Source organism: Mytilus galloprovincialis, chromosome 2, assembly GCF_965363235.1.
Source record: "Mytilus galloprovincialis chromosome 2, xbMytGall1.hap1.1, whole genome shotgun sequence".
Taxonomy (NCBI): domain Eukaryota; kingdom Metazoa; phylum Mollusca; class Bivalvia; order Mytilida; family Mytilidae; genus Mytilus; species Mytilus galloprovincialis.
The window spans coordinates 114,453,102-114,475,046 of record NC_134839.1 but is presented as its reverse complement, the minus strand read 5'-3'; the positions used below and the strand labels follow the sequence as shown (position 1 = coordinate 114,475,046).

At 32.8% G+C, this 21,945-nt stretch overlaps 1 protein-coding gene across 2 annotated transcripts; it reads right to left on the bottom strand.

The window, feature by feature from the left end:
• Positions 1-6,587: 6,587 nt before the first annotated feature.
• On the bottom strand, positions 6,588-21,207 carry LOC143065488 (lysosomal acid phosphatase-like). 2 transcript variants are annotated; one of them, XR_012975484.1, is made up of 12 exons: positions 21,055-21,207; positions 15,992-16,087; positions 15,342-15,428; positions 14,279-14,437; positions 13,379-13,474; positions 13,043-13,132; positions 12,146-12,290; positions 11,467-11,549; positions 10,369-10,543; positions 10,024-10,143; positions 7,310-7,488; positions 6,588-6,809 (listed from the first exon to the last, which is right to left on the bottom strand). XR_012975484.1 is itself a non-coding variant. In XM_076239073.1 (11 exons), the coding sequence occupies exons 1-11, from the start codon at positions 21,148-21,150 to the stop codon at positions 7,376-7,378; spliced, it is 1,260 nt and encodes a 419-aa protein (XP_076095188.1). In that variant the 5' UTR covers positions 21,151-21,207; the 3' UTR covers positions 7,264-7,375. The 2 variants fall into 2 exon arrangements, 1 of the variants encoding a protein (XP_076095188.1); XM_076239073.1 differs by lacking the exon at positions 6,588-6,809 and having other exon boundaries at positions 7,264-7,488.
• Positions 21,208-21,945: the final 738 nt, after the last annotated feature.

The following is a 21,945-nucleotide window of genomic DNA, read 5'->3' as shown; positions in this document are numbered from 1 at the left end:
AGTCTCAGGATTTAGTAAATATTTTGACACGTTTGTGATATGGAAAACCCTTGTGTAATAAGTTTTCAGCGATACTGAGATTTCTTTCGTAAAATCAATTACATTGTTACATATAAAAAAAACAAGCAAATCAAACCAGTTGAGACGGATTCATATAAGTTTTACCAAACTTTTTTTCCGAATCCCATATTTGAACTTCATGTAACATTCTACTATTTATTCTTGTAATTTTTCACTAATAGACACTGTTTAAACGAAGGAAACGTCACCATCTAAAAAATATCATACAATAGGAAACGAAAAAACATCTCTGTTATCGTAAATTTTGGTACGAGGCTTCTTTCATGTGAGACTGCAAGACAAATACATCACAATTCAGCGACGGCGACGGCGGCATCTGACAACTATTTATATTTAATGGTTTTTTTTTTTATATCAAAAGTATAGAAGACATAGAAGTTTAATACCTTGTATGCAAATCCCTTATATTTTTATATCACGAAGTTTTCTGTCTATCATATGCCTATTGCTATTTTCATGGTTAATCAGCTGCTTGAATATATACATGTATCTCCCCTATCGTAGAAGTTTATGTTTGCACTTCATCCATCCGTCTGTCTGTCCACCGTGCAAGTACAGCAAATCAGTTTTCAACGCTTTTTTCATCCGTGCTTGCAGAGTATTGATTTTTTTTAGGCTTTTCAATATCCCATTCGTATTAAACCGAGACTCCAATATAAACCACAAGAGTTCTGGCATTGTAATTTATAAAAATATTTCACAGTGTCTAGCTTAACTGTTCTTGGTCGGGTTGTTGTCTCTTTGACACATTCCCCATTTCCATTCTCAATTTTATTGTTTTTTCACTATTTATATTGGTACCCCAAAACATAGAATCGACCGGGCCTTTTCCCCCTTAGAGCCCCCAAACTCTTTAATTAATAAAGCTAACGCAACGCTATTCAGAAATCAATAAAAAGTGTCAGTCATTTTTAAAATTTGAAACATCGTTTATTGCTGACCAGTTTTGCTGTTTATAATTTATGCCTTCATATCATAATTTGAGATAAAAGAGCCGATGATAGCACTAGAATTTATATATAAAAAAACATCGCTTAAGGGTTACCATGTTGCCTTTAGAAATAGTCTGGTATTTTTAATGAAAATTGGAAGTAGGAGAAGATTTGGACATTCTGTGTTTTTCCCCTTTCCACCAAAAATATTTTACATTATATCTGAGACTACTATAACACAGTAGTCTCAGATTATATTTATTGCTTTGAACACTAGATAGATTCATACATTAGTTTATTGACGGAAGTATTTTTATACACGTACACATCATTTTTGTCCAGTCTGCTACGAAAGTTGCAAAATGCGATAGAAACACTGAATTGTTGTAAAGCTTTATATTTCTTAAGGCAGAAAACTTGGATGCTTCATACCTTATGGTACAAAGATCCCTCGTCATATGTCCACTGTCCTTGACCTCATTTTCATGTTTAGTGACTGCTTAAAAAAAATTGAAGTTTTTTGGTCATATTAAAATACTCACTTATTATGAGTAATATGATAACAGTTTTTGGTATATGCCATAATATGGAATCCCTGCAATGTCTACATGTCTGCCAGACAGAGTTTAATGGATCAATGATCAAAGTTAAGTTTTCGTTGTCCAGTCTGTATCTCAGATACTATAAGCAATAGGTTAACTGTATTTAGGAGTATAAAAATTATTGTTAGATATGCATATGTCCGTCTGGCAGTTTTCATATGATCTTGACCTTTATTTCATGGTTCATTGGACATTGTAAGATTTTGTGGTTTTGTCTATGTGGTCAGATGCTATGAGAAATATGGTCACTATAATTGATATATGGAATCATTGTAAGGTTACATGTCTGCCTGGTCGTGACATCCTTTTTCATAGTTCTTTAGTAAATGTTGATTTCATGGTTTTGTCAGTTAATCAGATACTTTAAGCAGTGTGTCAACTATATTTGGTGTATGGAATCTATTTGGTGTATGGAATCATTGTAAGGTGTACATATTCGTTTGGTAGGGCTTATCTTGCATACATTTTTTTTCAATATACATTGGTAAATCAAATGTAAAGTTTTCATGGTTTTCTCAGTTTCACAGATACTTTAAGCATTAGGTCAACATATGGTGCATTGAAAGATTGTTAGGTGTACATGTCTGTCTGGCAAGGTTCATCGGACCTTGAACTCATTCTCATAGTTCATTGGTCGTCAATGTAACATAGATACATCTCGTCTTGCTGATCCTTTTTGCATTTTACACTCGAAACCTGTGTACCTCATAAATTGACATACACAAATAAGGCATGCACAATTTGATTTCAATCTAATGAGCAGTTTCAGAAAAAAATTGTTTAAGAAAAAGTTTATGTCAAATGGCAGTTAAACAAGAGAGATCATACCAAAGTGACAATCAAAACCACAAAGGATGAACGACAGACAGCAACATGACCAAAAGAAATAAGAAAAGACACACAACAGTCTACAAAACCCTACACACAAAAACATACCAAAGGACATCAAAAGTTCCAGTGAAAGTTCAATTAGGTGATGTCCCCAACTGTTTCACCAGATGACATATCTGGTACCAAATGAGGGCCCTGTATGTAGTCATCTATAATATTGTTATTTCTTGTGAAGCCAATCTGACAGTCTTCAGTATTATAGTATATTTTTTGTGAAATACTTTTTACAGTCAACAATCATGTTGTTTTGAATTTTCAGCCATGTCAAATTTTGGACCACTGACAATAGAAATGTCATGGTACTAGATCTAAAATACTGAAAACTACAGTGTAATACATTGTACAAACAGTGATACGATAAATGCTTCTGTTTGATTGGCTCATTTACGCCTGAAAAGGACATATAATGTCAAACTGGTGTGTGCAAGACTAGATCAATGATTCACTATGTGTTTTGCTCAGTTTGAAAGTCATATGGCAACCTACATGTATATATAGGAATTGTTGCTTTATCATTTTTGGTTTCTGGTGTACGTTTGTATCATTGGCATTCTTACCCCATCTCCTTATTTTATAAGGCTAAAAGAAAATCTTGCTGTAAAGTTTTTATTTTTTGTATTTGTTTAATACATGTACATAAATTGTGAATTTACAATAAAAATACATTACCAAATACATATAATGCTAAAAATTTGCTCTTTGGAATGACACACAATTTTGATCATATATATATATATTCATATGTACAAATGTTAAAAATATATCTGCATATCTACAAAAAACATGAGACAAATTTTGAGCAATTCTGAAGAAAATATGAACTTATAATAATATAAATTAAATTTTTACATATATACAAAAACATTCCTTTTTATAAATCATATATGGAGGCTTAGTAAAGTTTAGTGTTTTCTGTTAGTTTTTATTTTCAAGCAAGAAAGCAAAAATCAAAGAGCAGAATGCTCTGAGGGATACGATTGCCATAGTTTTCATTGACACATGTATAGCAGTTCTGCCAACTTTTCATTAAGCAAATGCATGAGATTTGGCCGAAATTGAAAAGATCAAAGAGGAAAAAAAAAATAGATCAAAGGATACTGCCGCAAAAAAGCATGAACATGCGTGAGTCTCAAGCATTTTTGGCAGCCCTGGTACAGCTTGATAGTATTATTTTCAAAATTAATTCAACTGCACAGGCAAAATGTAATAATCTGAATAGTTACTCAACTTTAAAAGTAGCCAATCCCGGATACACGTGTATGAGAAATGTACTTATTGTGTTTTATTTTTGTACTATCACATACATGTGATGGACTGTGAAACTCAGATCAGGAGATTGGGACTCAGATCAGGAGGTTTTTTATCGACATTAATTTTGTCGTTAATGTAACCGTACAATGTAGAAATTGTCTTTTAAAGTGTTCTTTCATTTACATCATAATGTAATGTGTTTATACACCCTAGTACCCTTGTTGCCTTTCTATTGAATCTATCTGAATGATTATCAAATAAAAATATTGAGAAGAATCTGTTTCTTGTTTAGTGTTGTGTTTGAAAATTAATTGTTCACTGCTTGCAAATAAATGACTATATACAAATAAGAAAGAAATATGCTATACATGTATATTTTAAACATCATAAATTAATTAAAAAATAACTAACAATAAAAATAGTAAATTGTATGTTTTTTTTAGCATTATAAAAGTATTTTTTCTAGAAACTTGAGACTCTGTGTTAAAGATTTTGCTTTACTTAGTTGAATGACTGATAATCTATTTTACTGACCAAAATTATTGAGACATTTCTACACCTTTTGTTTAAGGGATACAGAGTTTAATTCAGTCTGTTTTTTTTTTTTATCTTTATTCTTTCTTTACAGTTTAATAATTCAGTCTGTAATTATGTATTTAAAATGTTCTGTTATGATATACATGTACATATTTATGATATACCTATAAGCTGTATTGCTTTTGGATTGAAATAAACTATTAAACTATTAAATTATGTACAATTCTGCATATTAATAGATTTTTGTAAGGTCAGAATTCTTATATAAATTTCAATTTAATCTTTGAAAAGAAGTCTAGATTCCCACAATATTTTGTAAATTTATATTATTTTGTTTGTCCAAAACATTTGAGTTCATTTAATTACCATCCTTTTATGGTTATTTGATTAAAATATAATTCATTTATTTTACAATTTACATTTTTGAACGATAAATAACTTATAATAGGATAAATCAAAGGGAAGTAACCAAAATTTATTTCAAAAATTTAATACACAAAGTTTTTATCACACAACAGCAATTAGCGATCATTAGCCAGACGTAAGCATCGTTGATTACCAGTATGTTTGACACCCAAGCTGCCAAGAGAAGCCATATAATTACACATCTTCTTTGATTTGCAGGTAAAATTTGACACAGGTGTAAATTACACCTGTACCGTAGTAAGAGATTATCAAAAATGGAAGCTGAAAATTTTCTTTAGAGAAATATTTCATACACTGGATTTTTTTCTCCTTAACGGGAAGACGGGAGGAGACCCCTGAAAACGGGAGTCGGGAGGTTCACATGTATGCTATCAATTCCAAGTTTACTTTCCACAGCAGTCAGTGAGAGTGAGAGAAGGTATTTCACTTCATATCTTATCGTCGTTAATTCTAGGAGGAACCCAATTTCTAACGCTTTAAAAATTATTTTTTGGGGTCAGTGGGCATGACTCCTTTCCGTACACACTCCTCTGTTTAAATTAAGATCATTCTTCATATGATACGACGTTTATGAGTCGTAGTGTATTTCGTTGACGGAAAATACTTCCGGAAGGCCAGAAGGGAGACAACTCGAAACGATAATATGGAAGATTCCATTTCGGCTGAAGGGGTGTTATAGGTAAACATATAATTTAAATGTAAATATTTTAATTTAAATGATGCATATGATTTAAAATCATGCAACAACAATAACCCTCAATAACAGACAGACATAGAAAGAATCCCATGAGTTTCAAATTAATCAATGAAGTGGGGAATCCAGAGCAACCACTCAATCTCATACCCCTTGAAATCAAGAAAACTATACGCATGCGCATTAATACATAAACAAACCCCCGACTTGCTATTTGGAACAAGAACGTTTATTAAATGATATGATGAATGGTTCTCCATTTCTTTATGAGAGTACAGTATCAAATATCAGCTTCATAACGGTTTAATATAGAAAAACTCCACTTCAGTTCTTATATGACAGAAATAGAATTATCGGAATTCAGAGAACTCTCGCATTTATCTAAACTGGGGAATTCCCTCTGACGTGTTTCTAAATTTATAAAAACACTAAATATAAATACTGCTCAATTCTGATTTTCCGTGTTGTTAAAAACACGCATATAAGTCAAGGGAAATATCAAACATGAAGATTATGAGAAGAACATTACAGGAAAGTTGTTTATGTTCATTTTTTTTTGCTTCTTTTTACCATTTAAAGCAAGACAATCATAAGAATCTGAGATGTTGCTGAATGTTTAGAATAAAACGGTTGACGTGAGGGAATGAGCCCTGAGTCAATGGTAAAAGTCTACAGATTGCTTAAAAGCAATCGTATCCCAAAAAGTGTTTTACTTTTGAAAGACATGTAGTTAAAGGTTGTCCCTATAATAAATAGTTTAAAAAGCATTGCAAAAAATCGTAATAAATGTGCTATTGATTAAGAATTATTTTCTAGGATTAAGGTTAAATAACAGTGAATGTTAATGCTGATTGTTAAATGAATACAAAGACCTCCAACTACGATTCTCAAAAACTATGTGAAGTTTGAAATCACATCATTCAATTCAATACTTCAGCTTGAGGAAAATTACTATAATATCAGCAAAATTGATTATCTTTTAAGATTGCACAGATCGGAGAAGAGCTACACATTTACAATTCATTACAACTCATTACTGTTAGCATGCTTGATGAATGTGGATGGACAGACAAAATGATTGCAATATAGCCCTCATTTTGAGAGTGGGGGTGTAATAAATAATTCCTGAGAAAGAAAGGCTTGTTGTGTATACGTATGTAAAAATGATAAAAATTCTGGCTTCAAAACTCATTGTAGTATTGCAATACTGTCATTGTATATTTGTGACATTCAAAGTGTATCCCTGTACACCAGATAGTGTTGTAACTGTGCAAAAGCATAGAAAAATAATATGACATATTAATCAACTGTATACCATATTGACAGTTATGTAATACTATTGTTGAATTGAGCAACTATTAGGTGTCAATCAATAGAAATATCTGGTGTACAGTATTACTGTAATCAGTCATATATCTGGTGTACAGTATTACTGTAATCAGTCATATATCTGGTGTACAGTATTACTGTAATCAGTCATATATCTGGTGTACAATAATACTGTAATCAGTCAAATACATGTATCTGGTGTACAGTAATAGTGTAATCAGTCATATATCTGGTGTACAGTAATATTGTAATCAGTCAAATACATGTATCTGGTGTACAGTAATAGTGTAATCAGTCATATATCTGGTGAACAGTAATACTGTAATCAGTCAAATACTTGTATCTGGTCTACAGTAATAGTGTAATCAGTCATATATCTGGTGTACAGTATTACTGTAATCAGTCATATATCTGGTGTACAGTTATAGTGTAATCAGTCATATATCTGGTGTACAGTAATACTGTAATCAGTCAAATACATGTATCTGGTGTACAGTAATAGTGTAATCAGTCATATATCTGGTGTACAGTAATACTGTAATCAGTCATATATCTGGTGTACAGTAATAGTGTAATCAGTCAGAGTAATCATCATAATATTGTAACTGTACATATTCATATTCTGCAGTTGGTCATCTAAAGTTTCTGTATGACACTTGTATCTTCCTCATCCGAATAAACACCACAACCAGGATAACGAGTAAGATCAAGATTACACCTGCTAGTACGGCTGTAGTGATCTGGTCTGAAAAATACAAAACACTAATGTTAAAATGAGTAAGATCAAGATTACACCTGCTAGTACTGCTATAGTGATCTGGTCTGAAAAATACAAAACACTACAGTTAAAATGAGTAAGATCAAGATTACACCTGCTAGTACTGCTATAGTGATCTGGTCTGAAAAATACAAAACACTACAGTTAAAATGAGTAAGATCAAGATTACACCTGCTAGTAGTGCTATAGTGATCTGGTCTGAAAAATACAAAACACTAATGTTAAAATGAGTAAGATCAAGATTACACCTGCTAGTACTGCTAAAGTGATCTGGTCGGACAAATACAAAACACTACAGTTAAAATGAGTAAGATCAAGATTACACCTGCTAGTACTGCTATAGTGATCTGGTCTGAAAAATACAAAACACTAGAGTTAAAATGAGTAAGATCAAGATTACACCTGCTCATACTGCTATAGTGATCTGGTCTGAAAAATACAAAACACTAATGTTAAAATGAGTAAGATGAAGATTACGCCTGCTAGTACTGCTATAGTGATCTGGTCTGAATAATACAAAACACTAGAGTTAAAATGAGTAAGATCAAGATTACACCTGCTCATACTGCTATAGTGATCTGGTCTGAAAAATACAAAACACTAATGTTAAAATGAGTAAGATCAAGATTACACCTGCTAGTACTGCTATAGTGATCTGGTCTGAATAATACAAAACACTAGAGTTAAAATGAGTAAGATCAAGATTACACCTGCTCATACTGCTATAGTGATCTGGTCTGAAAAATACAAAACACTAATGTTAAAATGAGTAAGATGAAGATTACGCCTGCTCATACTGCTATAGTGATCTGGTCTGAAAAATACAAAACACTAATGTTAAAATGAGTAAGATCAAGATTACACCTGCTAGTACTGCTATAGTGATCTGGTCTGAAAAATACAAAACACTAATGTTAAAATGAGTAAGATCAAGATTACACCTGCTAGTACTGCTATAGTGATCTGGTCTGAAAAATACAAAACACTAATGTTAAAATGAGTAAGATCAAGATTACACCTGCTAGTACTGCTATAGTGATCTGGTCTGAAAAATACAAAACACTAATGTTAAAATGAGTAAGATCAAGATTACACCTGCTCATACTGCTATAGTGATCTGGTCTGAAAAATACAAAACACTAATGTTAAAATGAGTAAGATCAAGATTACACCTGCTAGTACTGCTATAGTGATCTGGTCTGAAAAATACAAAACACTAATGTTAAAATGAGTAAGATCAAGATTACACCTGCTAGTACTGCTAAAGTGATCTGGTCGGACAAATACAAAACACTACAGTTAAAATGAGTAAGATCAAGATTACACCTGCTAGTACTGCTATAGTGATCTGGTCTGAAAAATACAAAACACTAATGTTAAAATGAGTAAGATCAAGATTACACCTGCTAGTACTGCTAAAGTGATCTGGTCGGACAAATACAAAACACTACAGTTAAAATGAGTAAGATGAAGATTACGCCTGCTCATACTGCTATAGTGATCTGGTCTGAAAAATACAAAACACTAATGTTAAAATGAGTAAGATCAAGATTACACCTGCTAGTACTGCTATAGTGATCTGGTCTGAAAAATACAAAACACTACAGTTAAAATGAGTAAGATCAAGATTACACCTGCTCATACTGCTATAGTGATCTGGTCTGAAAAATACAAAACACTAGAGTTAAAATGAGTAAGATCAAGATTACACCTGCTAGTACTACTATAGTGATCTGGTCTGAAAAATACAAAACACTAATGTTAAAATGAGTAAGATCAAGATTACACCTGCTCATACTGCTATAGTGATCTGGTCTGAAAAATACAAAACACTAATCTTAAAATGAGTAAGATCAAGATTACACCTGCTCATACTGCTTTAATTATCTGGTCTGAAAAATACAAAATACCAAGATTAGAATGGATTGGTTCAAGAATAAAAGTGAGCATCTGCTTGAATTCATATAAAGTTATAAAGGGGAATAACTCTAGAACAATAAAAGTGTGCTGACCAAATTTGTACTTGATCTGAGTTTTGTGGTAATAAGCGTTGTGTATAAGTTTCATTACATTTGATTTAGTCAAACTAAAGTTAGAGAACAGAAACTAAAAAATACAGCAATTTTTCCATTTGTAAAGGGACATAACTATAGATTGGTTTAAGTCACACCACCAAAATTCAACTTGATGGTATTCAGTTTTTTGAGTTATAACAAATCTATGTATCAAGAGTCAATGGAATTATAGCACTTTAAAATGAATTAATTCTGCATTCCTGGAATTGATTTGAACTATAGCCATTTAATAATAAGTCACTGAATTCTTTTATTCAAATTTACAAGAAACCTATATATGGTATTGACACTGTGCATGAAGTTGAATATAAATCTGTTAAGGCAGTATCAACTTTATATAGAAAGAGATAGAATTGAAGACGGATGGACAGACAGTTTTATTACTGTAGGCACTGCTGACAAGCAGTAGCTCTAGTAATCAACTTACAAGTTGTAAATGAAACTGTATTATCATCAGACTTGACTCCACATTCTTTTTTCCAGTCCACAGGTATATACGGTTTGGTTATTTTCTGGAAGTCTTCTAAAGGACAATCTTCAGCACATCCTGAAATTAATATATTTATTCTTTTAATTCAATTTATTGTTTGAAAAATTTATTGATTAAGTATCTATCAAGAAGTTGGTTAAAAAAAAGATTTCTATTAAAAAGTTTACCAAAAATATTGAATAAGTGATGTTTTGATGTTCATTGAAAGGGAGGTAATCACAAGGTTTTGAGATGCTCTATCAGTGGTATTTTGATAGATTTATATGAAAGGAAGATATTTACCTGGTACAGTTAGAAGATATGCTCTATCAGTAGTATTTTTATACAGAACATTAACATAGTATTTCTCTGCAGAGTTCTGATGGAGTTCTACTAAAACAGATGCTGCATATGGCGGACTGGTTCCATTCGCAAATAGATTTAAAGCAGAGAGCAAAGCAGCAACAGTTGTATCATGCTGTAACAGATAAAAGCAATTAGTCACAAGAAGCAACATTTCTGGTAACACAGGAAAACTACAATCATCTAAATTTTGTGAAAAAGATCTATTGATATACATGTACTATGTTGTTTTGAAGATAGTTGCTAAACTCAATAATATTCTTATGTTGTCTATAAGTCTTCAAATGATGTTATTTAAATTTAATTTTCCCTAACTATCTTACAACTATTTCCACCTACACATTGTAAAGTGATGAAGTTCAATTACCTCTGAAAACAAATGTTCAGAACCTTTGCAACAACACTTTGAGGGGTCTGTATGTGGCCTTTTTAACAAGTTTAAACTTAGACTACATGAAGATTATAATACTATTGATTTTGTACAGAAATACACGAATTTGTTTAGGTTTTTTAGTTGTGTATATAGCACTTTTATAAATACAATAATGAAGCATTTCTTTTGGTAATAATTTTGGCTTTCTCCTGCCTTGAAAGTGACTTTGTAATTCATAGCAGTCATATCACATTGTTATAAGATAAACTTTATCCACATCAATAAATTCCTTACAGTTCATTCTTCAAGGCATTTAAATTTTAAATTGTTCTCCATTTTATTTTTACCAAGCCTCTACAGCAAACATTATTTTTGCCATGAAATGAGCTGGTTAGATAGAAATGCTAGTGCAAGTATACATGTACATGTGCAATACTTTGATTGATTTTGGAACATTCAAGTACGAAATAAAAGATGAAGTTTTAATCTGGTTTTTTTATGGATCTTATAACACTCAATTTTCAAACAGTGACAGACTTCCAATAGACATTTTTCAACCTGATTAAGGTTAAACATATGTATTGATATTCATTTGCATAAGGTCGATTTTTATCTGATGCAGCTCAAATGTTATATCAAATGAAGAGACTTTTATTTTATCTTACCCCTGAATACATAAACATTTTAGTGTTAGTTTTATTTTGAGAGGCAGCTACCATCTGCTGGACAAATTCACCAAGAATTGGACCTGAAAAAAATAATCTTATAAGATGGACCTATATATTTAAGAGTCTGTTTGATAGTCACATTATGGAATTTGATGTGATTGTCATACAAGTTAGAGGTTTAGCTAGCCCTATAACCAGGTTTAATCCACCATTTTCTACATTATGCATGTACTTAGTCAGGAATATGACAGTGGTTATCCTTTGATTTGATGTGTTTGAGCTTTTGATTTTGACATTTTATAAGGGACTTTCAAAATTGATTTCAATATTTTTGTTATTGACTTTTAATTGATTCCTTTTATCCTTTTTATAAAACTTCTCAGGGTTGTTTATAGTCATCTGGAGATGATTTTATATCAGACAGATCTTTAATACTGTAAATTCGTTATTATTTGTGGAGTACCAATTTTTGTTTAAATTCATGGGATAGGGAGTAGGGGCATTTGATCCCAGTTTGTATCCTAGAAAATAAAGTTTTTGAGAACTACTGGTGTTTGGAATTCACCATGAAGAGAATCTTAAACAGATAGTGAAAATCTTCTAATGTTCACAAATGATTTTGTAATTCAATTGTAACTACATAAAATAACTCTTCCATAAAACTAGAGAATCATACCTCCCATTAGTCGACTTTTTTCGAGTCCACTGTACAGAAGTCTGAATTGCCAGCTGTCTAGGAAACGTAATTTCTCATACACAGTCATGTTTTCCTGTTTCCATTGCTGATTAGCCCAGGGGGATACTGTTAGGTTGTGGGCTTTCTGAAAAAATATGTCAAATCTCACTATAAACCAAAAGTGCTTGAGTTGATGATAAAAATAAACAGATGTGTTATGAATGCCAATGATACAACTAGCAATCAAAGAATGACAGTGTAAAATTATCAATCCTTTAAATATTGTTTTTAGTGGTACTAACATTGATTTTGTTATTAATAAATGAAATCATGACTTAATATGTATTCATATACAGTTCTGTAAACTAACTATCCGACATCCTGTTGATACTCATGGCATGGCACAAGATCCTGTTTTTCTCAGACTGTTTACCAATTCTTTAAACTAAATCCAATGGACATATGCTGATTGATAATTTAGTCTGGGAAACATGATGGACTTTTTAGTTGTAAATAGTTTTTTAACTTATAATCAGTTATTGAAGGTTCTCTTAGATTGATAATTTAAATGTGAGTCTTTAGTCTTTTTGGTAGTTCTTATTGTGCTTTGCTTGTTCTGATTTTTAATCGATTTTTAGTTTGCTCTTATTTTATTCTGATACACCACTGTTCTGGGTGGGGTTGAGTGCTCATGAGTGCATGTTTAACACGGTCAAACTCTGTATTTGTCTGTCTGAAGTCAGGAGCCTGTAATTCAGTGGTTGTCATTGGTCATTGTCGTTTTATACCATTTGTCCTTATTTCTATATTGAGGATATAAACATCTGTTAGTTCGTCAATAAAGATTGATCTAAACAAAAACAAGTATTTACAAAATATGAATAGATAATTGTGTACCTCACAAAACAGTGTATCAGCAATCTGCCAAATGTTAGAAATATTTTCATGATCCATTCCTGACATCTGTCCCACAAACTTGTAAAAATCCTGAAATTATACAAAATAATAAACATATGATACTCAATTGTGAGTCATTCTTAATTTCTACATTTCATCCACAAGTTAGTATAATAAAAAAAAAAGTTTTTGATTTAATTTTGGATGTAACCTGTCTTCTGATTGCCCGATAGTCTATTGTCTATCAGCTTGTACACATAATTCTGACATGTTTACTCCTTAAAAATGGAATGATAGATCTTTTGATTTTTTAGTTTAAGAATGATTATGACTTACTTTGTTTCTCATTTCCTCTTGAGCTATCTCTTTTGTTTTCATGGTTTCCTGGTACAGTTGATCATATCGTGGACAATTCTCACCCATATTTATCACCTACCAAAACAAAGTATTTATGTAGATACATGTAGTTGTGGTATTTATACTGTTTTGGAAATTTGATATCTGCTATTCCAATGGATCCTTTTTTGGGGAGCCAGAAGTTTAAAAAAAGATGAAAAAAGACAACACAATGGCCAAAATAAAAGAGAACAAAAAATAAACTGTACACAAAACAGTTATTTCAAAAGAAACCTTAATATGAGGCAACATAAACCCAAACCACAGCCAAAATAAAGAATGGTGCCCCAAATGGGTCAAAATATTTTGTCTGGTATGTACTGGTATAGATTAGAAATGTCTGTATTCAAAACTTAGTCTCCTCTAGGGAGTATAATCTTACAATGTCATATCTGTTTTTCATGAATTGTTTTGTTAGGAATTAGGCCATTAGTTTTCTCAATTGAAATGTTACCTACTTTTAATGTCAGGGCCTTTTATAGATGACCATAGAGTATGTTTTCTTTTCATTGTTGAAGGTCATTGCATAGCCTATAATTGCTTACAGCTACTTCATTTGAACTTTAGTGGATAGTTGTCTCATTGGCAATCATACTACATTTCCTTATTTTTATAAAATCCTCTTTCTTGGGTCTGGTATATACTGGTATGGGCTGCCAGTTAGTAAGGTTTGTATTCCATACTTGGTCTCCATGAAGTGTGTGTGTGGGGGGGGGGGGGAATCTTACATTGCCCTCTTTCTTGGGTCTAGTATGTACTGGTATGGGCTGCCAGTTAGTAAGATTTGTATTCCATACTTGGTCTCCATGAAGTGTGTGTGTGGAGGGGGGGGAATCTTACATTGTCCTCTTTCTTGGGTCTGGTATGTACTGGTACGGGCTGCCAGTTGATAGGTAGGTTTGGATTCCATACTTGGTCTCTGTGAGGAGGGTATAAACCAGCTAGGTTACAATAGGCACTCATTAGACATCGGTCTTCATTTGAACTGGCAACTTCTATCTACAGTAAGATGTTTCTGTTTAATTCAAATCTGTCTACTACATCATTATACGTAATGTGATTTTATTTTAATGCACATTTAGTGTATCAATTTTTAGATTGCTTAAATTTTCTGTCAAATCAACAGTAAACATGTCATAACAAAGGAGAGATACCATATTGTATTGCTTGGATTAACAAATGTTGGATTCATTCACTATAAATGAAAATAAAACAACACCAAACTTAAAAATGCTGTTTTGATGTAATTTAATCCGCATTTTAATTGTAAGAGGAACATAATATCATTGTTTGGTATTTTCATATGTTCAACATCACAATAGTCTATTTATCTATTCCTGTAATTGATCCTGTAATTAGGGATCCCTTTTTTGGTTGTCTCCCTTAGGAGGGACATGAAATTGACAATGGAGAGCTAGCAGAATAGGCAATTTTATCTGTGCGTAATGTGTGTTACCTTGAAGTTTTTTTTTAATTTGCTGTTAAGCTAAACACTTTTGATATTTTTTCAAAATAAATTTTGTTAAACGCCGATATATCACTTTAAACTTATCATACTTTGAGTGGGCAAAAGGAAATTTTGTCTTGCATGGAACCAGTCTACGATTGACAAAGTAAAACAATTTGTTTAAAAAGTGTGTAATAACTGAATTAAATCGGTAATTGACAAATTGATTATTGGTCATGTTGTTTATGCACAAAGATTGCTCATGAAGTAATAACGAAATTTTTATTTTGTCTCCAATTTATGATTTTCTTCAACCTCTTTACATCTCATTTTTTTTGTATTTAACAAAAAAAGATCTATTTCATTAGTATTGAGCACCTTACCCTTTAAATAACAATATTTCTCAACATTTCTGAACCTTTACTGCAATTGTCCCGTAATCATGCAATGACTTACTTCAGTGTGTACATAGGAACTATTCAGGAAACCTTCATATCTTTTTCTTAACCATTGACCAAAATTGTAGTGCATCAACATCCCTTTCTGAAAACAATAAAAACAACATATAATCAGAAGTAGTGCATCAATTTACCTTTAAGAAGAAATTACAGTAGCAGACAGACAAAGAAAGAAACTCCTTCTGACCTGGTCGACTTTGAAACTTGTCCGCCTATTTTTATCAATCAAGACGTAAATATGAAAAAATACAAACTAATATCATGCAAGTCATGTGATCATTATTACAGAATCATGTGATCATTATTACAGAATCATGTGATCATTATTACAGAATCACAATCATGTAAATAAGGCTGACATTTGGAAATTTTTTTTGCCTTTAATTTTTTTTTTTAGTGCAGACTGATTAAAGATAGACGGATGGATGAACAGATAAAGAGACAGACATGTAGACAGAATTATGAGGGTAAAACTTGATGCTTCCTCTAGACTATGTTCAGAAACACACATAATTTACATGGTATAAAGATGGGGTTTTCAGCCATAGTGTCCTTAAGAAATCTTGTTTTGAGGCTAATTTTTACCTTTCAAAAGCATACATGTATATAGAATAGCAAACCTCTTGTCATATACATGTAAGTACCTACCTTAGTTAACCATCCCAATCCTTGTGGCCACTTGTCAACTTTGTTTTTATCTGTAGGATATATAACCACTGGAGACCTATCTCCATGACGATACACCTAAAACAAAATAACTTTACAGATAGTTTATTTGACAAAAACTCATCTATACACTTTTTTCATATTACCAACATTTGACTATGTAGTTTGTATTTTCTACAGACCTACTCAGTCTGTGGTATAGTATAAGTTATCTACGTTCATATCCATAGATATGGGTATTTTAACACCCTGAAATACCCTAGTACACCCTTGAGGCGCAGACGAAGGGTGTACAGGGTACTTTAGGGTGTTAAAATACCCATATCTATGGATAGGTGTACAGGGTACTTTAGGGTGTTAAAATACCCATATCTACGGATATGAACGTAGATAACGAATTTATCCACGGTCTAAGTCCAATTTGGGCGATTTTTAGGGAAATTCGGGTACAAAGTTTTTACATTATTCAAAAAAGTTTTATTGAAATTTGGAAATTTCACATATTTTTTACAGGGTGTAGGGTACTACCTTTGGAATAATAGGATAAAATTGTTTGAGGATTACATATTTAATTACATATATTAATGGATCATCAACAGAGTATAATTTATTCACTGGAACAACACGAAATTTAGGAAAAATAGACTGTTATTGTTCTGAATGACTGAAAAATTATGAATCAACTCAATATTCTTTACATACGGACGTGAAAGTTATTTATTTGTTGTTCATATTTATGTTGATGGATCCAATATAACAACCATGGAAAACTGGCATTTGTGGAACAGTGTCATAGTTGCTGAGCAACTCATTAAAGTTTATTCCAGAGAGCTGATTTCTGAACTCTGTCATTTGCGTTACTTGTGAAGTGGACGCCATTATTGAGGTTCTAGCCGAAGTAGGAAGTGCCAACGGTTGAACAGGCGAAGGTAATGTTAGTTGTTGATTTGGGGCAGGTAAGGCATTTGCATCAGGATCTCTTCCATTCATTGCAGCATCAATTATTTGTCCCATTTGGAATTTTGCCTTGTCGGAAGTTCTTTGATTATATATGGCCAAACTCGACATACTTTTGTGGCCAGTGACAGACATAATTTGTGCATCAGCAAAGTACCTGCTTTCTGTAAGAATTGTTGCACCGGTCGCTCGGATTGAATGATTTGTGTAAACTTGTGATAATGAACAAAGTTTACTTAACTTATTCATAAATTGAGCCAAAGTGTCACGACCAACTGGATCCCAGTGGTCTTTGCCATAAACTGTTGCATTTAGGATGCAATTTTGAAATGTATTTCTGAAAAGCTGCCACTGGATAGAACACACTATGAGGTTGCTCTGGCATAATTGCAGTGACATTTTCCTTGTCATTGAAGCAGTGATTCTTGGTAAGTTCGTCCATTTCTTTTGTCATGTACTTTGTTTTTGGATCTGTTTTAACTATAAAAGTGTCTTTTGTCATATTTTCAGCCCCTCGTCTAAAGAAGTACATTCGTATGTCAAATTGTACTTTATTTAATAAACCAGTAGGGGAATTTGTTTGCATAAAAGTTGAAGAGTACAATTTTGTCCTGTCAATTTCTGATATTATTGGAAAGTGCTGTGTGGCTCCTTTTCCGTTGGCTTTTTATTCAGTAAGGGCGGTTTTAAATACTGATTTGATTCATTAAAGGCTTCATGTTTCATGATGTCAAACTCCTTTAAAAAAAGGGGAGCCTTTAGATATCTATTTAGAGAGTATCGGAATGAATCCAGCGAATTTACTTTATACATTTCTCCATCTGGTTTACGGGCGTCAAGATAAAAATGTTTCAGAACATCATTTAGCCGACCAGGCCCATACTGTTCAAACAGTGTGTCTTCATTTTTCTCTGCGAGATATTCTCGTAGTAAGTTACCAGCCCTTTTGTTTGCTTTTTCTGTTGATGACGCAATGTTTTTTTATCTTTTGTCCAGAATTTCATTTTCTGTGTGAGAAGCAAAACGCTTTGCCATTTTCAATATGGACGCCGTCAGCGTATAAACGTGCGTGCCATCCCCCGGGTAAATGGATAGCAACGTCCGGGGATATGGGTTAGCAACACCAAGGGGCTACGGGTTTTGTAACGACGTGCGTTAACCAATCAAAATCCTAGATATATACTAAGACGGGGATAATATATGATATTCTGATACTTCGTCAACTAAGAGCAACTGAAAAGAGTAAAATCAAGCTCAGTACAATTTTTTGGATGTCTTACCATGGAGTAAGTAACCTGTCGGAAAAAAATAATCAATCCCGAGTCAAAAAAAGTAATATTAAAATAGGTTTTTTTCTGTAAAACAAAACTTAACTTTAGACGTTTGTTGTTAGATGAAGTTCAAAGGTTAAATTTTGATATAAAGTTTAACTATAAATTGTCATATATATACACACAAACACTATGACTTCTTATCAACTATGTGGCTCATTGTTTGTCATGCTGTCTTGAATCAAAATGTGATAAGTCCCTTGCCAAATCAGATAAGTGGGGAAACACTAAGAAGTCTGTTACCATTCTAATCTGTGAGTTATGGATTTTTGAGACTTAAAGCCACATGAAACTTCAAATTAAAAAAAGGATGCATATGTTTTTTTATAACTAAATGACTAGTTTTTATTATAAAACTTTTGTACATATACTTTTTTCTAAAGAAAATTCTATAATTTGTTCAAATCTAGAGGAAGTTTACTTTTTTTAATTGTTTGCTTCCAGTAAACAATTCGCTGATGTGTTTTCCGTATGCAGTGAACTCAGCGTGACCTTTCTTGTAAAAATCTGGTGATCACAATACGCAGGGATCTGTCTTTCAAACAAATTATTATCTTTTTGTAAATGTTATACAAATGCTCAATATCCATGCTTTTTTGTTGATTGTTTACTGAGGTGACAATCGGTAAACTACAGCTTCTAAACACAACAATTAATTAGCTGCCATATTTTCACATCATAACAGACCTAGAGAAATATTTTTTTTGACAATAATAGGATATGGAAACAATGATAAAATCGTACAAAGAAGACTAAGTTTATGACATATACATACATTGGTTGAAGAATAGGATAAACATTATTTTTATAAAAGAGATGATTTTTCATTTCCTATCGTTAATTATCCATTTTTAGATGGTGACGTTCCCTTGTCACCATCTTACGGTGTTTATATATCTCAACTTGTACGATTCGCTCGTGTATGTAACAATGTTTTAGATTTTACCGAGAGAAATGTATGTATTACTGAAAAATTATTACACCAGGGTTTTCGATATCACAAACTAGTCAAAACATTTACTAAATTTTATCATCGGTATAAGGACATCATTCGTAAATATAGCTCAACATGCAGACTTCTTATACGTTCAGGTATTTCACATCCAATTTTTTATGGAAATATTCTTTTTAAAGCACAAAGGTGTCAGTATTCACCTCAAAAACTAACAAAACCTTTGAATAGACTTATTAAGAAGGGATATAGTTACGATACTGTTGTCAGGTCATTAAAGATTGCATATTTTGGCGTTAATATTGATTCACTTATACGGTCTTTGCATCGGAACTAAACACATTTATTCAAAAACCAGCTGTTGGCATGACACGGGTTATGTTCTTCTCATATATGTTATGATGGTATGATACTAAACCCCTAACGGGAAGGATTGTGCCTGATGTTCATATGATGAAATCATAATCTTTCAGTCAGTTTAATTGAAGTCTGGAGCTGGCATGTCAGTTAACTGCTAGTAGTCTGTTGTTATTTATGTATTATTGTCATTTTGTTTATTTTCTTTGGTTACATCTTCTGACATCAGACTCAGACTTCTCTTGAACTGAATTTTAATGTGCGTATTGTTATGTGTTTTCTTTTCTACATTGGCTAGAGGTGTAGGGGGAGGGTTGAGATCTCACAAACATGTTTAACCCCGCCGCATTTTTGCGCCTGTCCCAAGTCAGGAGCCTCTGGCCTTTGTTAGTCTTGTATTATTTTAATTTTAGTTTCTTGTGTACAATTTGGAAATTAGTATGGCGTTCATTATCACTGAACTAGTATATATTTGTTTAGGGGCCAGCTGAAGGACCCCTCCGGGTGCGGGAATTTCTCGTTACATTGAAGACCTGTTGGTGACCTTCTGCTGTTGTTTTTTTCTATGGTCGTGTTGTTGTCTCTTTGGCACATTCCCCATTTCCATTCTCAATTTTATTGGTTGAAGAATAGGATAAACATTATTTTTACCAGTCACTTATTTCATATGACCAAGGATTTACTATACAAATCCTTGATATGACTTAAATGTATGCCTACACTTTGTAAAAAATTGAAAATATGGAATTAAAAAAAAAGACTTTATTCCACAGTTGGGCCCAAATAAACGTATTTACACTTTTGGTATTTAGCTGAATCTTGCTTCCAAATGACCTTAGATCTACTCTGAATCACCTTTTGACGTCAAGCAACAATCACTTTTAAATTGTGACGCCAAATATTTTAAATTATGATGTCAAAGTTTACGGGAACCTGTGTGATTGTACGTAATGGCGGACAAATTTGAATACAAGTGTAAATATGTCTATAGGGAGTCCATGTGCCAAATACCAGTCACGCATAGGCTGATCCAAATTATTGTGCTGTGAAAACGGGAAATGAAGTCTACCAGGACATGGGAAATTACAAAAAAAAATGAGAATTGCTGACGTACATTGTGTAAGCGGGATACGGGAATCTGACAAAACAGTAAGCAGGATCCGGATCAGAACCCCCAACGAGACCCCCTTACAAGTGAGAGGTTTGGCTAGCTATCAAACCAGGTTTAAATCCACCGTTTTCTACATTAAAAAATACCTGTACCAAGTCTGGAATATGACAGTTGTTGTCCATTCGTTTAATGTGTTTGACCTTTTGATTTCGCTATTTAATTAATCCATTTTGAATTTTCCTCGGTGTTCAATATTTTTTGCGATTTTACTTTTTAAAAATTGTATAAATTATTTGATTTGATTTGAAAGATCGGGTTCATAAATATTTGACATTACCAAGTTAATCAGACGGAGGGTTGGATCTGCAGTAGTAGATGCTGCAAACCCCGCGAAGAAAAGCACCAACAATTTAAAATTCACTTGAACTTTCATTTTATGGACTGTACGTCATTCTTTCGACACCTCTCTTATCCCTACGATTATAGAGGATAAAATCTTATGACTTCCGAATAGACAGGGGAGTTAATTTCCCGCCATATCGAATTTTCTTTGAATAATAGATTATGTAAACTCTGTCATGGTCTGTAATGAGGAAATTATGGTGGCAAGATGCGGCCATTTCGCCTTTTCGCGTTTTCGTGTTTTCTTCCTTTACTTTGCAAACGCGAAATCGAGAAATCGAGAAAGCGAAATCGAGAAATTGAGAAATCGGGAAATAGGGAAATCGAGAAATAGGGAAATCGAGAAATAGGGAAATCGTTATAGGGAAATCGGGAAATCGAGAAATCGAGAAAGCAAAAACGCTAAAACACGAAAACGAAAACGCCAAAACGCGAAATGAATTTCTCGATTTCGCGTTTTTCCTTTCTCGATTTCCGCCCGATTTCCCGATTTCCCGATTTCTCGATTTCTCGATGTCTCGACTTTCCCGATTTCCCGATTTCTCAATTTCTCGATTTTGCTTTCTCGATTTCTCGAATTCCCGATTTCGCGTTGGAAAAGTGAGAGGAGAAAACGCGAAAACACGAAAAGGGGAAATGACCGCATCCGGCCACCATAGGAAATGGAAGATGAGATGAATTGTCCCAAGTAAGGAGCCTCTGAACTTTCTTAGTGTTGTATGATTTTTAATTTTAGTTTCTTGCGTGTATAATTCGGAGTTTAGTATGACGTCAATTATTACTGAACTAGTATACATATTTGTTTGGGGGCCAGCTGAAAGATGCC

Bases quoted from the DNA above. Each gene is read 5' to 3' on its own strand.
- LOC143065488 (XM_076239073.1), bottom strand. From the start codon at position 21,150: ATGAAAGTTCAAGTGAATTTTAAATTGTTGGTGCTTTTCTTCGCGGGG. The intron at 13,133-13,378 runs GTAAGTCATAAT...GTATAATTTCAG, and splicing joins AAGAGGAAATGAGAAACAAA to GATTTTTACAAGTTTGTGGG. The intron at 11,550-12,145 runs GTATGATTCTCT...TATTTTTTTCAG, and splicing joins AAAAAGTCGACTAATGGGAG to GTCCAATTCTTGGTGAATTT.